This window comes from Morchella sextelata (genome assembly GCF_020137385.1).
Source record: "Morchella sextelata strain SCLS chromosome Unknown scls_21, whole genome shotgun sequence".
NCBI lineage: Eukaryota > Fungi > Ascomycota > Pezizomycetes > Pezizales > Morchellaceae > Morchella > Morchella sextelata.
In genome coordinates, this window is record NW_025408636.1 from 90,396 (window position 1) to 110,550 (window position 20,155).

Genomic DNA, 20,155 nt, shown 5'->3' on the forward strand with positions numbered 1-20,155 from the left:
TTCTCGTTTCCGCTCCCAAAATACGGCCCGCATGTAATCTACCTTAAACTCAATCTCGCTGCAGGGGCAGCAGAGTCTCCAGATCCGCGTCTGTTCGCGAGTCGAGCCATGTTTGTTCCCCCCTCCCCTCCCCTCCCCCGGGAGGCCGTGCTCCATCCAAGTCAGCTCAGCATTTTTCCTGTCCTGGGTCCGTTCTAAACCCGCGTGAACATGTACAAGGATATGTGCAATATTCGTGATACCTGCCTGCCCTGCTGCCCCGGGATCAGGCAAGGTGTGTGTTTCTGCGAGGGGCCTGTGGTTGGCTATAGCGTTGAGATCGATTTTAAACTTTGCCATGTCTCTCAAACATGTTTGTGATTACATAAACACTAGGTGGGAGGGTGAGATATCACATGACGGACTGATTTGTGGGTGTGAGAGAGGCCGATGATCTGCTCTATGGATGTCTGTCTGTCTGTCCCTCTCACCTCCATGTCTGTCCCCTCCCCTACAGGCTACCTACCTAGTACAGACTACAGTCCCCCCCTTCCCTCCCCGGTCGACGGTCGGTCTGTCGGTCTTTCGGTTAGGGCCGGTCCCCATTACAATCATGTATATCAATATCACACCAGGGCCCAGCTCGAGCTCGGAACCACAGCATCCGCACATTATTAATTGGCAAACGGGCTGCCTGACTGTCTTCCCTGCAGGCCTGCCTTGTGCTCGACTCTATCCTGCTGCCTGCATATATCTATCCACATCCACCAATTCTCGAAGCCCGGTAGCAGCCCTTAACGCCGAAAAGGGCCGTCAAGTCTCCATAATCATCACTCGACAAGGTCCCCTCGGACCAGCAACTGGTCATTGCATGCAATACTATGTACCATCATCATCATCACCATAATTATAATATATCCCTATCCATATCTATCCCTCCATCTGCAGTCAAGATCCCACTCATCCACTATATATGCGCTCAGCTCTGCGACGAGAGCTGTGAGGAATGCAGCGTGACCACCTCGGAACGTTGCGAAGTACATACATCATATCCCTCTCGCTCTATTAATTATAATTATTTTATTCTACTCTCCGTACCCTGTGCTCTTGCTGCCTACCAAGCCCGGCAACAAGAGGCTGATGTGTGTGCTATGCTGCACCCGTCGCGTTTCAAACTCGGCGCGGAAGCGTACTTTCCAATTGTAGAGCAGGTCTAGACAGCCAATGGGCATCGGGGTTTGGCTGTGGGGGTATGGCTGGCCAATTTGTTTGTCAGGGTTAGGTGGGGCCGAGGCATAGCAAGCAGGCAGGGCATAGGCCAGCATGGCAAACAAACAAGTATGTAACCCTTGATCTACATACATGTAGTTACAGGCAAGTAAATGGCAGGATCACCGCCCAGGCAGAAACGTGGTTGACCGTTTCTGGCAGTGGGAATAGAATTAGTAGGAAGCGTTACTTGGATGGGTAGTCTGTCTGTGATTGGCGGGCGGGCCTAGACTTCTTGTGGTAGGTGAGGGGGAAAGTGAGGCTCTCTCTCACTCGATCACTAAGGGCCCATGGCCATCTGTGATCCCTTCCCTCGGTGGTCTCGTTAACCCTCGTTAAGCTTACTTGCTAGCCCTGTACTCTACTCTACTCCACAGTGGGGATGTTCAAGACCTCGTTTGGTTCAACACTCCACTCGCTAGCTAGCTCCAAGGCTTCGTTCGATTCAGCCATCAAGCCTTTCCCGGTGCCAAGACCGGCCTTTTTCTGGTGTGTATTTTCAATACCTGATTTGGCCCCTCCGTAGATGTCATCACGGACGACAACAGACGGTACTTGCTGTAGACTTACGGGTGCGCATCCTCTCACGGCATAACCTACATACATCCTATACATCACGGAGAAAACCGCGACAATCGAATGATCTCTCAGCCCAGAATTCTCCGCACAGTTTCTCCGAAGCATGACCGAGCATTCCCCGTGTCAATCAGTCCCCACAAACGTTCCCCAGAGCCCCAAAACCCCAAAGCCCCAAACCCCACGCTCCCAGAAAGACTGAAAGAACGTCGATAGAAACAGACAGAAACCGGGTCACAGAAAAGCCCGAGGATTATCCGTACCGAGATCTCGGCCAATCCTCGGGTTATCCCCCGCAAAGGGTTTAAGCACCTGGTCGGGTTGTCCATTGGCAGCGGTCTGGGGAAATAGAGTATGCAGATCAATCAACCCTCGTGCCTGAATGCGGTCCATGTCGTAGGTTTATGCATATTTTTCCCCGGCCGCGTCTAGCTTTTGGCCCTGGGGGGCTTGGAACGGGATACTCACGGCTTCGCGGAGATCATGGAGCATCGACAGCTACTGTATGCCGCCGGTAATTCTCGTGAGTCGAGTCTGTTGTTCTGTACGTCGGTGTACTGTCTGTAGGTACTCTACATCGCGGTCTGATCGTGTCTCTCTCTGTACTCATGTCCCCGTGTGAGCATGAGGCCTTGCTGAACGGGAAGGTACACACGGGCTATCGTGCTCTGCGGATTGCAAGATATAACTGCACGCTCCCGCTCGACGAATATATTCCCCACGACACAAGTACGTAGCAGCAGTCAGGACCGTACGCACAAGAGCTCCTCCTGCTATCATCCTATCGTACGTGCTCCGAAGTGAAGGTTTCCCTCTCCAGCCATGAAGTACAGAATCTACACCCTCTCGCTGCTGTTTGCCGTTGCAGCAGGCAGTGCCACCACCGTCGTCCCCTCGCTGCACAAACGCTCCGTGGACGTGGACGCCTGCCCTGGCTACAACGCAAAAAACATCAAGAAGACTGCAAACACCCTCACCGCCGACCTCCAGCTCGCGGGCAAGGGCTGCAACATCTACGGTGCAGACATTGCTGAGCTGCGTCTGGAGGTCACGTATGATGATGGTTTGTTTATACCAACTTTAACTTATCCCTCATGCCCTTCGTCCCCGGATTTCCACCCAGACTGATCGATCGTGTTGTCGTGCTTCCCCAGATTCGCGCATCCATGTCAAGATCCTTGACCCCCACAACCAACGCTACGAGGTGCCCGAGTCCGCCTTCCCCCGCCCCTCCAGCACGCCCAACCAGTACTCGTCCCGCTCGCACATCCGCTTCGACATCACGCCCTCGCCCTTCTCCTTCGCCGTCGTGCGCAGGTCCAACGGCGAGACGCTCTTCGACACTACGGACCACCCCCTCGTGTTCGAGAACCAGTACCTCCGCGTCAAGACGAGCCTCCCCGAAAAAGCAAACATCTATGGCCTCGGTGAGCACTCGGAGACGCTCCGATTGGACGAGCGCAACACGACGAGGACCATGTGGGCGCGCGACGCCTTTGGCATCCCCAAGGACTCGAACCTCTACGGCGTGCACCCCGTCTACATTGAGCACCGCACCACGGGCTCCCACGGTGTCTTCCTGCTCAACAGCAACGGCATGGACATCAAGCTGAGGGCGGACAAGGCCACGGGCACAAGCCTCGAGTACAACGTCATCGGCGGTGTCCTCGACTTTTACTTCTTTGCTGGCCCGTCGCCCGCTGATGTGTCGCGCCAGTATGCACAGGTGGCCGGACTGCCGGCCATGACGCCGTACTGGAATCTCGGTGTAAGTGGTGGGATCTCTCTCCCCCTTTCCATGCATATTCCAGTTTCGTCATCTAGCGTGTATGTGTGTGTGGTCATTATGCTAACCAAGCGCTGTAACGTTCGCACATGTAGTTCCATCAATGGTATGCTAGTGCTGGTCTTTTGCTTTTTTTTCAAACCTCCCACCTCCCCAATCCCCCCCGACATTCCCCGTGCAGGTGGTCAATGTCTCAGATGGCGTCTTATATAAATAGTAGCTGACCGTTGGCCCCAACCCTAACCCTAAAGTCGATGGGGGTACAGAGATGCCTTTGAGGTCGCCGAAGTGATTGCCAATTACAGCAAGGCCGAGATCCCGCTCGAGACCATGTGGACCGATATCGGTATGTGAAGCCTGCAGCGCTGTTAGATTCGGGGTGTTTGTGGTTGGTGCTTGTGGTGTTAACGATATCATTGGCATGTAGACTACATGAGCAACAGATGGATCTTTACGGTCGACGAGGGAAACTTCCCGCTCGAGAGCATGAGGCAGATTGTGGACTACCTCCACGAGCATGATCAGCACTACATGATGATGGTGGACCCTGCCGTCGCGTACACGGACTATCCGACGTTCAATAGGGGCGTGGAGAGCGGCGTGTTCTTGAAGGAGGACAACGGGACCATCTACAAGGCGGTGGTCTGGCCTGGTGTCACTGCGTATCCGGACTTCGTGCGTCTCTCCTCTCTATTCACTATCTCTCTATCTCGCACTGGGCCAGTTCTTAATATGAGGAAATGCGTAGATGCACCCCAACGCTTCGGCTTGGTGGACAAACGAGTTCAAGCTGTTTTTCAACCCAGAGACTGGTATCGACATTGACGGTCTCTGGATTGACATGAACGAGCCTACCAACGTAAGCCAGCAAGCACTCTCCCAACCCCCCAACCTCCCCCCAAAACCCCGGCCAAAACACTTCCAGCAAAGCCTGCATCTCAACAATCAAGAACAAGAAGAACAAAGAGCTAACACTGACAAATTCTCAATCAAGTTCTGCGACTATCCATGCGTTGATCCTGAGCAGACGGCAATTGACCGAGGAATGCCCCCGGCAGCTCCTCCGGTCAGAGCTCCCCCGCGCGAGCTGCCAGGGTTCCCCTTCACTCAGCAGAAACAATCAAAGGTCAAGCGCGGGGATGTGGAGGAGGATCTGATTGATCCCCCGTACGCGATTGCAAACGACTGGCCAAACGGCATCTCAGACAGAACGGCAGACACTGACGTGAGTGCCTCTACTTCACTTACAAGCTCTTGATACAACTCAACTCCCAGTCCTGTTTGAAACCGGTGCTAATTGGTTCCATCGTTCGGGCACAATAGCTTGTTCACGCAAACGGAATAACGGAATATGACGCGCACAATCTCTATGGGAGCAGTAAGTCAATCCTCTCTTTTTTTTTTTTTTTATTTCCTTTTTTTTTTTTTTTTTTACCTCTTTCCCCAGACATGTCGACAATTAAGACGAGACGAAACGGGACAGCTGTCCAATGAGAGAATCTGACTAACACCCCCTTTTTTTCTCGCTTTACTCAGTGATGAGCGTTGTTTCTCGCGAGGCCATGCTGGCTCGCCGCCCAGGGTTGAGGCCAGTGATCATCACCCGCAGCACCTTTGCTGGTGCTGGCGCCAAGGTTTGTAGCACTCACAAATTCCGCAACGTCTCCGCAAATCCGCAAATCCGCAAAAGACTCACAAAATGATTGTTCTCTTTTTTCCCTTGCGGTGACGCTGGGAATGATGGTGGTGGTGCGCCATGCCATGCCATGCCATGCAAAATCAAAAAAAAAAAATTTAATCTATTAATCTATTTTCGCCCCCTTCATTTACTAATTTGGGAATATTTGACAGGTATTCAAATGGCTTGGTGACAACAATTCGTTCTGGGAAAACTAGTAAGTTTCAACACCCCGCCGCCCCCGTCTCTGCCAATCCCCTCCCCCCCCACTCAACCCCCCCAATCTATCTCCCCCCCCCCCCCCCGCGAATCTGACCTGGCGGAAGACGTCCGTGCCCACGAGAATATCGGAGTTTTGAAAAGCTTCACATACTAAAATAAAGAAAAATGAAACAAACAGTCGTGATTCTATCGCCCACATGCTCGGGTTTGCCAGCATCTACCAAATCCCCATAGTTGGATCTGATGTGCGTGAGATTCCATCCAGATCAGACAACCTCTTTTTATTTATTTTTTATTCCTTTTTTATTCTTTTTTCTTTTCCCCAACAATTCCAATATGGGGTACATCCAATCTAACCCGGGAACGCACATAGGTCTGTGGATTCGGCGGCAACACCACCGAGACGCTCTGCGCCCGCTGGGCCACCCTGGGCGCCTTCTACCCCTTCTACCGCAACCACAACGTCCAGGAGGCCACCGTCTCGCAGGAGTTCTACCGCTGGGAGTCGGTCGCCCAGGCCGCCCGCAAGGCCATCAACATCCGCTACCGCCTACTCGACTACATGTACACGGCGCTGCAGCTGCAGCACACCACGGGCACGCCAGCGCTGAACCCGCTCTTCTTTGCCTACCCTCAGGACGAAAAGACCTTTGGCGTGGACATGCAGTTCCTCTACGGCCCGTACATCCTCGTGTCGCCGGTCACGGCCGAGAACGCGACCTCCGTCGACATCTACCTGCCCAAGGACATCTTCTACGACTTCGAGTCGCTCGCCCCCGTGCAGGGCGCCGGCAAGAACGTCACTCTGGAGGACGTGGGCTTTGATTCGATCCCGCTGCACATCAGGGGTGGCGGCATCATCCCCCTGCGCTCCGAGAGCGCAATGACAACTGCCGAGCTGCGCAAGAAGGACTTTGAGCTCGTCGTTGCGCCGGGGATGGACAACAGGGCGGAGGGGTCGCTCTATCTCGACGACGGCGTCTCCATTGAGCAGGAAGCAACTGTGGATGTTTCGTTTACCTACTTCCGGGGGGTGCTCAAGGCGACAGGGGGCTTTGGCTTCGACAGTGGGATCAGCGTCAAGACGGTCAAGTTCCTGGGCGTAGACAAGAAGCCGAGGAAGGTCACGGTCAATGATAGGGTGCTCGACGGGGGTGATATCACGTACGACGCGGAGACAAAGGTCCTGGTGGTCGCTACGAGTTTACCCTTGACGGCAGGTTTCGTGATTAGGTTGTAAACTACATGGGGGTTGGATCACTGTAGGTACGCAAGTATGATAGATTGAATGATAGCTCATAGTAGAGGTGGAGGGGGGTGGTTGTGGCGGGGTCGGGGAGAAGTTTGAATGAGAAAGAGTGTGAGGGTTGCAGTACCATTCATGTATGTAGTCAAGAGTAGCAGCCAATGAGAAACGTACACGAGAGTACATATAGTAAGGGAAACGGTCGTTCCGAATCTTTCCTGCTTTTCTTTTCTTTTCTTTTCTTTTCCTTCCTCTCTCCCTCTTGCTCTGACCAACAAGCTTGTGGGATAAAAAAGACATCAGAGTGGAGTGGACCAATATATTTTTCCACTTTGGACCTGGTGCAGCGGCCGGAAATCTGATTTAAGAAAAGAAAAATTACATAGTTTCGCCGTGCAAGCGGTGAATAATAAATACAACCCAAAAAGCGACAAGAGAGGAAATGTTTATGTATTACGCAGGGCACAGCTTGGTGGTTGGTTGGTGGTTCGTTGAAGGTTGCAATTGATCATGGTTGGTGGTTGGTGGTTGGTGGTTAGTGGTTAGTGGTTAGTGGTTGCATGTATGTAGTGGGTTGGTTGCCCAGCACAGCTCTTCCCTGCAGCCCAGCCAGGCCCTCCATTCAGAGGATCGAAGACGTTCATCCAACGCCGCCGCACCACCACCGAAACAGAGGGCAGAGAGCGATATGGGGAAAAACTAGTTTCCCTCTGGCTCACCCATTCCGATTGCCACTTTCCCAATCCAGATGTCATTGCATGGGCCGAGTGATAATCTGTGAATGTTACCACCACCGAGCCCCAACCCCGCACCAGCTATTAGCTGTTGTTGACTTTGCTTACTACCAGCTATCTATATCTCTGCCCACCAGCAGCACAGCACATGAGCAGGCAAGCAACCAGCACAGCGCCGGCGCGGCGCCTGTTTGTGTATTCAGCGAATATAATTATTCCGCAACCGCGACGCCGATATTATGTGCATCTCGTCTTGAAGACTAATCCGGGAACAACACCCGAGAACTATAGGGTAAGAAGATATGTACATAGCTATCTATTAATCCCCTCCCCCTCTATCTATCTATACTACCTACACTATCTATACCCCATCACATCACTGCACGAAAGATATGTAGTATTTTACCTGAAGTAGGTTTTTTTTTTGGGGGGGGGTGGCCATGGTTGGAAACATGCAATAGGATTGGGCCAACCAGATATAGGCACCACACATGATGGCGCTTTTCGTTTCTGAGCAAGCAAGCAGAGAGGGATTTATGTATGCGCGCGCTGCATCAGGGCGGTGCGGTGCGGTGCGGTGAAAGTGGCTCGAGGGGGGAGAGTGGATGGGGGGTAAGGGGGGTACCGGTACCGGTGGAGGGGTGTCATGGAGGTTAAGTATGAGCGGTACCTAGGTTTTTAGAGTGTGAGTAGAGAAAGTATGTATGTAGCGTGAAAAGGTATGTAGATTGGGCACAGTGGACTAAACCCGTTCTATCTATCACTACCTCAAAGCCAGGGCCCATGTCGTCGTGAAGGGACCTCGACCCTTCAACCCTCCCTTCCCTCGACCACCTTGCTATGGCCCAAACCCAACGGACCAACCACCTAAACGTCAGCGCAGCGCATCCAATTTCGGGAAAATTTATAACTGGCTCCCTGCTGCTCCCCTCGCTACCAAAATAAAACCACGACCACCAGAAAAGTAAGGAAAAAAAGTGAAAAAAGAAACGAGAAGTAAAGCCAACCCAATTCTTTCATGTGATTCGATCACAGACGAGAGGTGTTACCACTTGCAGCGAGCGAGGGTCCTCTTTCCCATTTTTATTTTATCACACACATCCATTCACTCACTCACTCAATCACTCACACACACTTCACACACACCATACAAATCTCAGCACGCAGAACACAAGAAGAAAAGAACAAGAAGAGGAAAATATTTTCGCCGAGGTTACCGAAGTTTGTCCGAAATGCCGCATCCGCTCCGCTAGGCCGTGTCGCTTGCAGGTGATCGACCGGGGGTAAGAGCGATAAGGAGGGGAGGGGGGTGTTATTATCTAAGGTACCCTAATATTTGGGGCAAGAAAAGAAAAAGGCCATGTAGGTACCAACATACCTACCTCTCTTTGTACTCTCTCATGTTCAAATGGGGGAATAGAGTGGTACGGTGCAATGTAGAGCAGGTGCAGCTGTGGTATGGTACGCCATCAAGGTGCAATGGCGCAAGATAAAACGAAATCTGTGAAATGAAAGGCAAAAAAAAAAAGAGAGTGCCAGGCCCTGGGTGTAATTATAGATTATGTAGAAAGTGGGTTTATTCAATGTTGGTTTAGTTTGTTCGTTTAAGATGTGGGAATCAGCCTATTGTTTCCCAGGGTCGCAGACGGGTGTGTGCTTTGCTGACTGATGAGTTGGTGTGGAGTATTAGTGGGCTTTGTGGAGGTTGTGGTGGAGGCGGAGGTGGAGAAGAGCTACGCTGCTGGTTACTGATTGTGGTGTTGAGAGAGAAAGAGAACAGTGGTGGTTAGCTGGTAACTAGTTACTAGGCAGTGTAGGTGGTGGTGGTTGTGGTGGTTGTGGTGGTTGTGGTGGCCTAAGAGACGACGTACTCTACTCAACAGGACATGTACGTATCTATCAACCCAATCAATTCTCTATCAAGATATATGGCCAAACAGCGAGGGTTGGTCAGGGCGCACCTACATACATTACATAGATAGACAGAGTAAACCTCTTTCAGGTTTTTTCGGTTAATAATCCTGGTACCCTTCAACAGCCCTCCCCTTCTCTTCCCTTCCCTTCCCTTGTCTTCCTTGTCTTCCCTAGTTTCCTCACTCCCTCTCTCTCTCTCTGACTATCCCTCCCTCCCCCAGTTCCGAATTTCTTCTTCACCGTAGAGTACCTAGCTCATGGAGCAGCTAAGCAGAAACGAGGGCAACCGACGCACCGCACTCAGTGAACGAGTAACCAAGTGAGTTGAGTGAGCAAGTGAGTACACCCCCCCCCCTCTTCCCTTCCACCTCCGCCCCCTCCCCCCCCCCCCCGGTTTATCCCTCCCTACATCATACCTTACCTGTATACAATACTCACCGACAGCCGTTCCAACCAGTCTACGAACCGAATTCATCCCAATATATTCCAAAAGTCTTGGGGTATGTAAAGTCTCCCTCCCAAGGTCCAAGCAAGTGCGTTATGGAACCCAGAAGGCTTCCCCGAGTGGACTTATATATGTCATTGACGCACGCAACACAACGCACATACATGCATAAGGTTGTGCTGTGAGCGTGTATAGGTTGTATATAGTGTATGTGTGTGTCTGTGTGAAACTAGGACTTGTTTAACATCCTCCGCCGTATGTATGTGTCTGAGTAGGGGGATCTGCCCACCTCTACCCCCGTCCCTTCATCCTTAAGCCGCCAAATAAGAATTTAAGACCGGTCCCCTAGGATCAGCGTTATGCATCCCGCTTGCTTCTGCGTTTGCTTGATTGATGATATATGTGCTCGTTGCTCCTAAACCTATTTTTTTTTCTATTCTATTCTTTTTTTTTTGCCTTTTCACAAGTAAGTTCCCCCTGGGAGACAACACTCCAAAACGCAATATGCATCAAGAATTAGGAAGGGGTTAGCTCGAGCCAGATTTTCTCTTGCAAAGTACGGACGGAGCAAAATACCATCAGGGAAGGGAAGAAAAAAAATCCGGTTCCAAGGATGATGATGAGCTGAGGGAATCATCTGTTCTTCCCCTACCTCTCTGACCTTATTCTGTTTGGTTGTGGTGGGACGTATGTAGTGGTGGGGACCCAATAGCTGGGACTCACGTTGCGTAGAAAAATGGGTACATGTTATTTTCTTATTCTCTGCGAAAAAAAATTGTGTTCTTTCACACAAGCTATTATTCCCGAACACTAGCTAGCTAGCTGGTAGAGCTACAACAGCAGTAGAGACACTTTTTTTTTTTTTTTTTTAGTATTTTTCTTTTCTTTTCTTTGCTTTGCGAAAAAAGCCACCGCCCCTTAAGCATTCTCTTCCTAGGGACTTCCATGCTCCCAATTTTCGTTCCTTTTTTCTTTTTCTAGCTGTATTCCGGTACCTGGGTGAGAACATGTGCGAGAATTGTGAAAGCCATCAAGCTGTGAGCCATACGTACATATGATAGAAAATGAAAAAAAAATAAAAAAAAAATACAAGAGCGACAAAACTAGGCCTACAAAGGCTGTCTTCGAATTCAGATTATTACCCTAACCGCTTTTTCACGGCCACCACCTTATCGAAGTGATACGAGACAGGCCATGGTCTCTCTGCACCCACATGCAGGAAGACATGGTGGGGCCCGTCGGCATCTCCCCTAGGCGTGTTGAGAAGGCCAGACAGATTACGTACGGTTCGCAGAGAGAATGAGCAAGTACTGCTAGGCATTTTCTTGTCGAACCTAACCTTGCTTGCTTACCTACTTGTTAGCTACGTGCATGTTCAACATATGATACCTCATTTAATTAATTCCTGGGGCCCCATCTCGTGGATATATCTTGTGGACGACAGCCCGCCGAAACGAAGGAAAAAAGAATCATCAATCATCGATCCATCGTGTATTCTCAAGATCCACGCTACCACTACTATTACCACTAGTACTACTTTTGCTACTACTACTATCACTACTGCTACTATCATTACCACTACCACTACCACTACTATCACTACCTCTACTATCACTACCTCTACTATCACTACCACTACCATTAGCACTACTACCTGCCTCTAACTCTCATCCAACTACATCACCATCAACGCCATCAACGCCATCATCATCTAAGACTACATCATCAAAACTCCCACAACCATCATTACCACCGCAAATATGATCTCCCTCCACCACACCACAAGCTCAAGAATCGGCTCAAGGAAATCCACAGCAACAAGACAGCGAGTCTCGCGCGCTTGCGACCGCTGCAACCAGCTGCGCACAAAATGCGACGGCCAGACACCCTGCGAACACTGTGTTGGTGAGTTGGTAATCATAGCTTCAGGTTTAAAGAAAACTTCAACTAACGCAACCCAGTATTTGGCCTCGACTGTGAATACAAGCGCGAACAGAAGAAAAGAGGAAAGGCCTCAAATGCATTTCTCTCCCGCCAGAAGCAGCGCCCATCAATCAGCAGCAGCATCGACGGACTCGAGACCCCCCTCCGCTCCCCCACCATGATCAACACCTCGAGCTCCTCCTCCTCCGCAGATAGTAGTGTCGCCAGCTCACCAAACTCGCTCCCACCTTCGCCACTCTTCAACATCGCTTCAGACGACGACAAGCTCGACCCCAGGCTACAATTCGTACGTTCCCCGCTCTTCATTAGACATCCCCGAAATTGTAAGCTAATAGGCACTTTTTTTCCAGATCAAGTCTGAAAACAGCGAGAGCTACTTCTCATCAAACTTCTTCTACCACAAATCGCCCGAAGCTCCCTCGGCGCACTTTGACGACACCCCTGACTCCTCGTTCATGCTACAGCCATGGGGGAACCGCTTCGCAGACACATACGACCCACCCACACAGCACCCGTCGCCCACCACAACCGCGCCAACATCTCCATATGTGCCGCTGTGCGCAAGTTGCCATGTAAACCCCAGCTCGAGGCTATACCCGGCGTCGATGTTCTGGATGCCAAATGGCGCATCAACCTGCTCATTCCCGTATCCGGCTGAGGATGAGGGCTTCGAGTTTGGTTCGTCTGAGGATGGGTCGAGGAAGGGGAGCCTATAGATTGGAAACCCGACTAGCTCTCTCTTAAAAACTTATTTTCTTTTTTTACTTTTTCCTATGTTACGACGGGTGGCTTATAAACATAATCTCTCTACACAGAGTACATTCCTTTACAAAAACTACATTTCCTTTGTCATTTTGATTTTTGAAAAAAGCAAAAACTACAGGAGTTTATTTGTTTATGGGATTGGGGCGATGGGGGGATCCGGGAGAGATGGGGGGTGGCGGCGCAATATACTCCACACACAAAAAAAAACTCACAGCGACGACGGACGGCTCCTGCTGGCGGAAGTTGAAGGTTGGAAACTCTTCTTTTACAATGGTTTAGATGTACTACGGGATGGGATGGGATGCAAAAATGATTTTTGATGATCTAACGATGATGATAAAAAAAGATTTTCTTTATTTATTTTTCTGCTGTATATATTTTCCTTTCTTTTTTTTCTTCCTTTTCTTCTTTATGAGATCTGGTTTTTGTTTTTCTTTTCTTTTTTGTATTATATTTTTCTTTTCTTTTTATCCATCCCTGTTTCAATGTTTGTATCGGTAGCGCCTACTCTAGAAGAATTCGAAAGAATAAAGAATACCTCTTTTTTTTCGAAACCCACGAACTCAACTCTGTTTCCAACATCTCCGTCGATTCCTAACTATCTACCTTATACGAACCAAACCTCTCGATAGATTTTCTCAGAGATTGATTGAGTGATATTCCGCAGATCCCCTCGTACCAGCAGATCAACCCCTCTGTCGATACTTCGATATTCCCACAGAAAGCTCAAGCTCAGACTCAGACAGGTTCGCCACCAGATCAGGTGGGTGAGACACAGATTTGTTTCCAAGGAACATTCCGTAAAGGAATGGAGGGGCCGTAGCTATGGTGGTGGAGGTGGTGGAGTCCCGTACCGGTACCGGTATACGTACCGGTGGGGAAAAAACCGTACGTACTCTTGGAACCCGTACCTACCTCATGCTCGAATCACCCCACATCACTCGATAGCGCAGAAACAAATGGAAACAAAAAAGAAAAATTAAACAACGTGCGTTATCGTCCATCACCTGAGAAAAGAGCCGACTAGCTAGCTAGCTAGCTGCTACACCTACATTGCAGTAGTTCTCTATTTTCCCCGGCTTGGAGACACCATTAGAAATAAACCAAAAGGCATGTTTTGCTCATGGTGGTCGAAAGCAAGTATAGTGCACGTGTGGAGCAAAGTACATACATAAGCTGATCCACCACCAATCCAGATCCGACCACTGCTCAATTACCGCAAGGACCAATGATCTGAGCGAGGATGTACATACACCCCCCCCCCCCTCTCTTCTCCACATCCTCTTCCTCCAGCTTCCCTCTACCAGCACAACCACCCCCCGCCGGAGATAACTACAAAAATGCCCGAAAGAACCCGCCCCCAGAAGCTGGAAAATCTACCTGTTCTGCACACCCTCAGAAAACCCACCCGCCTCTTCCGTCCGAACCCATCACGTTAGCAGCAAGTATGCTGGAATTCAGGCCCACGGTGCCTTGCAAAAATTATTATGCCAACAATGATATATCACCGAAACCACCACCCCCCTTCAAGTTCCTGCTTCTCCCGGCTGTGGGACAGACCTGATGGAAGATAGTACATGTATCACGGAGTGTGAATCCACCACTAATGTACCATCAATACCCACTCGAAACAATTGCCCTCGCATTGACCTCCCTGTTGTATGTATGATGATAATACGGCCCCTCCAAGGTCCATATCGCCGTGCATATCAGCTCGACGCAAAAATATCCTCATGTAGATGTAAATGCAAAGTAAAGGCACGAAGGGGTGACATTTCTTCCAGAGGATGAAAGCCGTTTCCCCGGTGTGGTGTTTGGATGAAGTCGATGAGCGCAGAGTGAAGAAGAAGCCCCACAAATGAAGATGAAGAACGAGAAGCTGATATTGCCCCCAATAAGGCATGGTATCGCTTGAATTGGTAAGTTTTCCTGGCCTGGTCACTCATCATCCCTCCCCTAGGCGGTAACTCTAACCCTTTTTTGTCGCGCGCACGTTTCATTCGGGCTGGGTACATAATAAACTAATAAGATGTTTTTTTCCCGCCGTATTTATCTCTGCCTCATCCTTGACCCTTTTTTTTTCTCTGCCCCTCTCTATGCCCCTTCTCTTTTCGCGTTTATTGAAAATAATTTATACATACGGTACGAATAGGTAGGTAGCTGAGCCTGGCCACGCTGGCATGCAATTCTCTTCTCTCTATCCCATTCTTACCAACTCAAGTCCATTTTGCCGGAATTTGGTGTGATTCAATTAGTGATTTGCTGCAATTTCCCCCCGTTTCCTATTCCAGATGCTTACTTTACGGGCCTTCCATCTAATTTCGTCCGTCTCTTTTTTTTTTCATCCTCATGCATTTTATGACGAGACGAAAGACGAGACGGTGGCCGTTTGGTTACAATCAGGTATAGTACTCTACTCCTGCTAGATGCAACTGGGGAAAGGAGGAAGAAGAGTAGGAGCAACGGGCCGCGGGCTTCTCCCGGGGCTACTTTGGTCGCATACATACGGTAGAGCAGATAACCTCTTATCTCCCACCAACAAACCTCTTCCCTGGTTCGTCTGGTTCGCCTTTTCGTCTACCGACCTACATTATTTTTAGGCGCACACACGGACTTTCCATCCTGCAACCAGAAACCAAGCTTGTTCGAGGGACGTGAGTTATTCCAGCAATAGAGTACCTACGGTACCCACTCCAGGAAGGGCATTGATGATGATGGTGATGATGGGTTTGGTTGGTGATATCTGTGGGCCTTTTTTTTATTATCTCTACTGCTGTCAATCAATTCCACAATCTGTCAGTCAGGCTTTAATTTGATTTACTTGTTGCCCCCTTCTCTTCTCCATACGTGCACCTGCCTACTCTTCTATCAGAAGAACATCAAGGTTCTCGCCAATCACGCTGCGAGCTGAAGTAAATGATTGTGCCTTGCACAATCGATTCGCCGCACAGACTCTGACTGCCTATGATCTTCAAAGAATAGATGCATATGTGTAGTAAAGCACAGTTAATTGCTTGGCCTTAAGCAACGCATAGGTAGCATAGAGTGGTACACACCCACATAGAGAGGTAGGTACCTGAGCATGGTAGTGTACTGGGAGGGTGGGTGGATGGATTATTGATGGAATCCAGCGGTGAGTTTCAATTGCGACTAATGTCGTTTAAATTCGTATTCCTGGGGTTTGCATTGGCCTAGCAAGGTACGTGAAGCGAGAAATTTCGGAAGTTGAAGCTTCCTCTCGAGAAATCATGCCTGCTTACAATATTCTCTCAAACCCAAACCATAGATAAAAGTGAAGCCACTACTGCCTCTCGCTGTCCTGATAGCTGAATATTCGCGTTGATAAGCATTCCTTCAATCCTGCTGCCTGCTTGCTTGCTTGCTGCACATATTCTATCTGCCTACCCTACCTGCTCGCTCACCGCACCGACATAAGTCTTCTCTTGGCCACGTCATGCACAGGAATCAGCCGTTGTATGCTGCCAAGGAAAGGCCGCCTGGGGGGGGGGGGGGGGCAGGGAAAACAACTGTCAGTCAGGGTTGGCTGTGTTCCTATCGACCCCGCAGCCCCGGGCCCCAAGGATGAAGGAGAGTTTGAGGCATAGTCCCTCACTCGCTGTACATGTTTACCCCTCGGTGTGAATAGCAATTGACCTGTGATTAAGCAAAGGAGGCTCTACGTTTCCTGTTCTGATGTAGATGTCGACCTTTCAATTGGTGAGGGGACAAGGATGGTGAGAGGTTACAGGGAATCTAGAGACAGAGGGGAGAGAGGACGTTGATTGGCGCTGCTATCGAGAGTGTCGTTAGCCACCTGTGTAACACACACCTGTTAAACATCTGTACTTGTACTAGCCACTTTCAACATCCAGTGTTTCGCGGGTGCCACAATATGCAAGCAGAATATTGAACGATTCAAGATAGAGTAGAGTAAATTAGGATGTATGCATGTACCTTGGATATTTCGAGTACATCAAACGGAGAAACCCAGAAGAGACCCCTAGCCCTGTATCTTGGATGTATTGATCCACCGGACTGCAAAAAAGGTTTCTGTGCAGCCAGGTAGTACTGTACTGCTGTACGGGCTCGGACAACTGTAAAGTAATGTCATCCATTCCAATTCAAAAAAATCCATGATTCACAATGATGTACTTCGTACAGATAGCTGTCTCTCCTTGCTGTACGTGCAAATCCTCAGACTGCATGTACATATTACACTCAGATCAAAGGCAAAACGTCAGTAAAGATTATAAGGTAGAGCATGTGGGTAATGTAGCTTCTACATGTACATACATCATGTAGAGTACACATCCCTTTGAAAGACCCACGATCCTTCAATCCACGTCCAGATCGTACACCCACAACCATCACCATCCACCGAACGTACATCCAGCCGCCCATAACCACGAACCCGGTAACACTCGCCAGATGAGATAGATGTTGGCATGTAGGGGGAGTATCACTATGGAGGGAGCCAGGGCAAGAAAAGTCACCCTCCTCCTCCGGCTTCTTCCTCCCTCCCACCTCCCCTTCCCTAGTCCCCACCCAAACCCAAGCCAGCCAACCCACCTAGACCACTTCTCGATCGTGAAACGGTCCCGTACCACCATCGCTTCACTCGGTGTGGTGGGCATAATGCGATACGCCGGTGTATTTGAAATGTTAAACCGCCCCCCCCGGTCCCCTGCTCTGCTCTTCTCTCTAAGAGCACGTATGTACGCCCCGTTATGTACCTACGTCCTAGCTTGCCCTGCGAGCAGATCGCCGCCGAAAAAAATAATAATTCACAGCCGCGTATCTAAGCAAAGTAAAGTATGTAGGTATTCTAGAGTGGAGTAACTAAAGCATTAGCACTCTACGGCAATTCCCAAGCGAGAATTTTTCATTCCCGTTTTTCACTTACATATTTTGCTTTTTTCTCTCTTCCGTTCTTTAAACAGGAACTTTGGCCCTGGTAACATGTTAGTCTCAGAACGAATTGTTCCGGTGTCTGTCTCGCTGCCCTCCCCGGGAACAACAATCAACGTATTCGCGAGATATGAACACGTTACCTGCTAGCCATGCACATAGTATGTTGAATAGCCTAAGCTCAGTACAGTGCTCTAGAGTGTTCTGGCCACATCCATCATCTCCCGCAAGCACCGACGATAATTATAACATCTACTTGATTTTAATCTGGATTGTTTAAACCTGGGTTCTGTAACGCAGGGTTAGGTGTAGGGCTAGGTGAAGGGCTAGGGTTCTGTCACTGGGTGGTGTGATCAAGATGCAGAAGACAATAGAGACTTTGCGCAAAGTCTCTAATGTCAGACATATTGATCGTGGGCGGTGAGATCCGGATGATTTGCACAATCTATTGTGAGATTTCAATCTTAATCTTTGGAGAGAAGAGTACGTGATTAGTGTATTATCCGTTGATCGCGTGATTCCATAACTTGTTTGATAGGGTAGGATAGAACACCGTATATTATTGTACCTACATGATACGAGAAATTTAAGAACTGCTCGTTATGGGCATGAGCACCCAGTGGTGTGTATCTACGTTGTATATGTGTGTGTGTGTTTGTGTGTGTCAGTGTGTGTGTGCGTCTTAGTATGTGTGTGGTTCACAAAGGTAATCAATCAAGCTTTGCAAACTGGCCGGAGCGATACAAGGATGGCCAAATCGCGAGCACTCAGGAAACGTCAAAGAAATGCAGGGTGCCGGTCAGAGATGCACTCTCGGACCATGACAGCATGGAGGAGTTGCTACATACATGCTTGAGTGCACACTCATGATAATACATATATAGCAGTATCATAGCCTAGCAATACATGGCTGTACACTATTAATCAGGATGTATTTATCATAACGTGTATATATGCTATCTCACAGCTCAAGATATGATTCCTCACCAGCTTGTTTGCTGTACATACATTTAGACCATGCCGGCGATGCATTTGATAACAAGTAAGCGGACCGGGAGCCAACACGGCTTAAAGGGGTTCTCTTTGCGAGCCAGCGTAAGAAACGGGTTTGAGGATCGGGGCCACCAGTAATTACACCATGGCCAGAAATCGTTATTTTGACAAGTTAGCCAGAGAGCGATGGTAGTGATAATATCATCCATGTAGTGATAATATAATATATGTAGTATACATTATTACACATATACAGCAACGATGCATAATGGTTTAGTTCCACGATGGTGGTTTGGGACACTGGGTTGTAATTTCGCCTGCTTCGGTCAAGGCGGTCATGCCGGAATTTCATGCATATAGCGGGGTATGCTGTGGACCGAAATGCCGGGGATTTTTTTCGGATCAGGGCGCTGAGTACATACCAATGGATGAGGTCGGAAGTGGAGAGGGAAAATACGGACAGGAAAAAGAAATTTGTTGTTGAAGATTACCCAATTGCAAATCACATGTCCGTGTCTTGTTGAGCAGACGGAAGAGCGATTATCGGTCAAGTGCACATGTCTCAGCGACCTTCAGTTAACGAAATAAGAATTACTGTGTTCGAGACATATCTATCGGCCTTGTCGTGTTACCGTACCGCCGTGAAACCTCGGCATCCCGGGGGCCACTGATGGTGAAGGTCTAAGACAGTGTGAGCCGTCACTACGGACAACATCGCGGTGGTACAGGGAAAGTGGTGATCAATGGTTCAACTAGCGAGAAAACGATCGAGGCAGAGGAGGGACGTAAACACAAGCCCTGTGCACTTAAAAGGGGATTCCGCGACGGCTGTCCAAAGAGAGTCTCGTTCTATCATCTTATTGCGTCAATCGCATATATTTGCGCACAACAAGCACGAGTGACACAGAAAGTGCACATCTTGCAAATCTCAATCTTATTGATGCGGAGAAGGTGGAACACGAGATGCTGAAATATGCGGATTGGAGGTGCAAGATCTTCGTTCAGTCCCGTTTTTCATTCGGTTGGTTTACACGTGTGACCATAAGACGACCGAACGAGCGCTGTACAGAGCCAAGGCAATATTTAGCTATAGGACCATGTGAAAGAAATGATGTTTGGACGTTTTTGGATGTTTACCACCTATGATGCTTCCTATTAAGGTATTATGCTTTGATAATTTTGATCTATGAAGAGAATTTTTTTTTTTTTAATACATGACATATAGCAAACATGGTCACATTCACTTGGACGTCCTCGTTCCACCGAGCCGTAGTCTTCATAGCCAAAAGCCACGGGCGCTATTACTTTAACCTTTCCAATCAAAAGGCAGGCGCCTGTTGATCTTTTTTCAGGTGCGCTTAAACTGTACGTAGCAATCCCGACTCTATATATCTCAAGCTGAACAAGACATCACCGTTTCCACTGCACTCCGCGCAGGCTTTATGTCCTATGGTCAAGAATCTAGCCGTGGACTATGATCGGCGTTTACGTGCTTTTCCTACTTGATGGATAAATCAATCAACCAATCAATTTCTACATCCTTCACAAATTATCACTCGGTTTTGCTTTTTGCTAGCGCGGTTGAGTTCGATTGATTGCTTGATTCGCACGGTGGAGCTCTCCGGTGTTGGTCCAATATGCATCCCATACTTGCTATCAATGATCGTCTACTACGCAGCAACTCTTGCATTGGCTC

At 49.1% G+C, this 20,155-nt stretch overlaps 3 protein-coding genes across 3 annotated transcripts; 2 read left to right on the forward strand and 1 right to left on the reverse strand.

Moving 5' to 3' along the window:
• Positions 1 to 2,646: 2,646 nt before the first annotated feature.
• On the forward strand, positions 2,647 to 6,750 carry H6S33_006615 (uncharacterized protein; the record flags this gene model as incomplete). The annotated part of the gene is made up of 11 exons (XM_044838085.1): positions 2,647 to 2,887; positions 2,979 to 3,592; positions 3,706 to 3,716; positions 3,862 to 3,956; positions 4,038 to 4,285; positions 4,359 to 4,835; positions 4,934 to 4,988; positions 5,147 to 5,244; positions 5,462 to 5,505; positions 5,689 to 5,755; positions 5,884 to 6,750. The coding sequence occupies 11 exons, from the start codon at positions 2,647 to 2,649 to the stop codon at positions 6,748 to 6,750; spliced, it is 2,817 nt and encodes a 938-aa protein (XP_044689433.1).
• A 4,859-nt stretch (positions 6,751 to 11,609) lies between these two features.
• Positions 11,610 to 12,509, forward strand: H6S33_006616 (uncharacterized protein; the record flags this gene model as incomplete). The annotated part of the gene is made up of 3 exons (XM_044838096.1): positions 11,610 to 11,754; positions 11,811 to 12,079; positions 12,144 to 12,509. The coding sequence occupies 3 exons, from the start codon at positions 11,610 to 11,612 to the stop codon at positions 12,507 to 12,509; spliced, it is 780 nt and encodes a 259-aa protein (XP_044689434.1).
• A 3,318-nt stretch (positions 12,510 to 15,827) lies between these two features.
• Positions 15,828 to 17,192, reverse strand: H6S33_006617 (uncharacterized protein; the record flags this gene model as incomplete). Its single annotated transcript, XM_044838107.1, has 7 exons — positions 15,828 to 15,884; positions 15,969 to 15,995; positions 16,305 to 16,346; positions 16,513 to 16,652; positions 16,718 to 16,757; positions 16,852 to 17,071; positions 17,128 to 17,192. 7 exons carry the CDS (start codon positions 17,190 to 17,192, stop codon positions 15,828 to 15,830), a joined length of 591 nt encoding a protein of 196 aa, XP_044689435.1.
• Between the last annotated feature and the right edge of the window lie 2,963 nt (positions 17,193 to 20,155).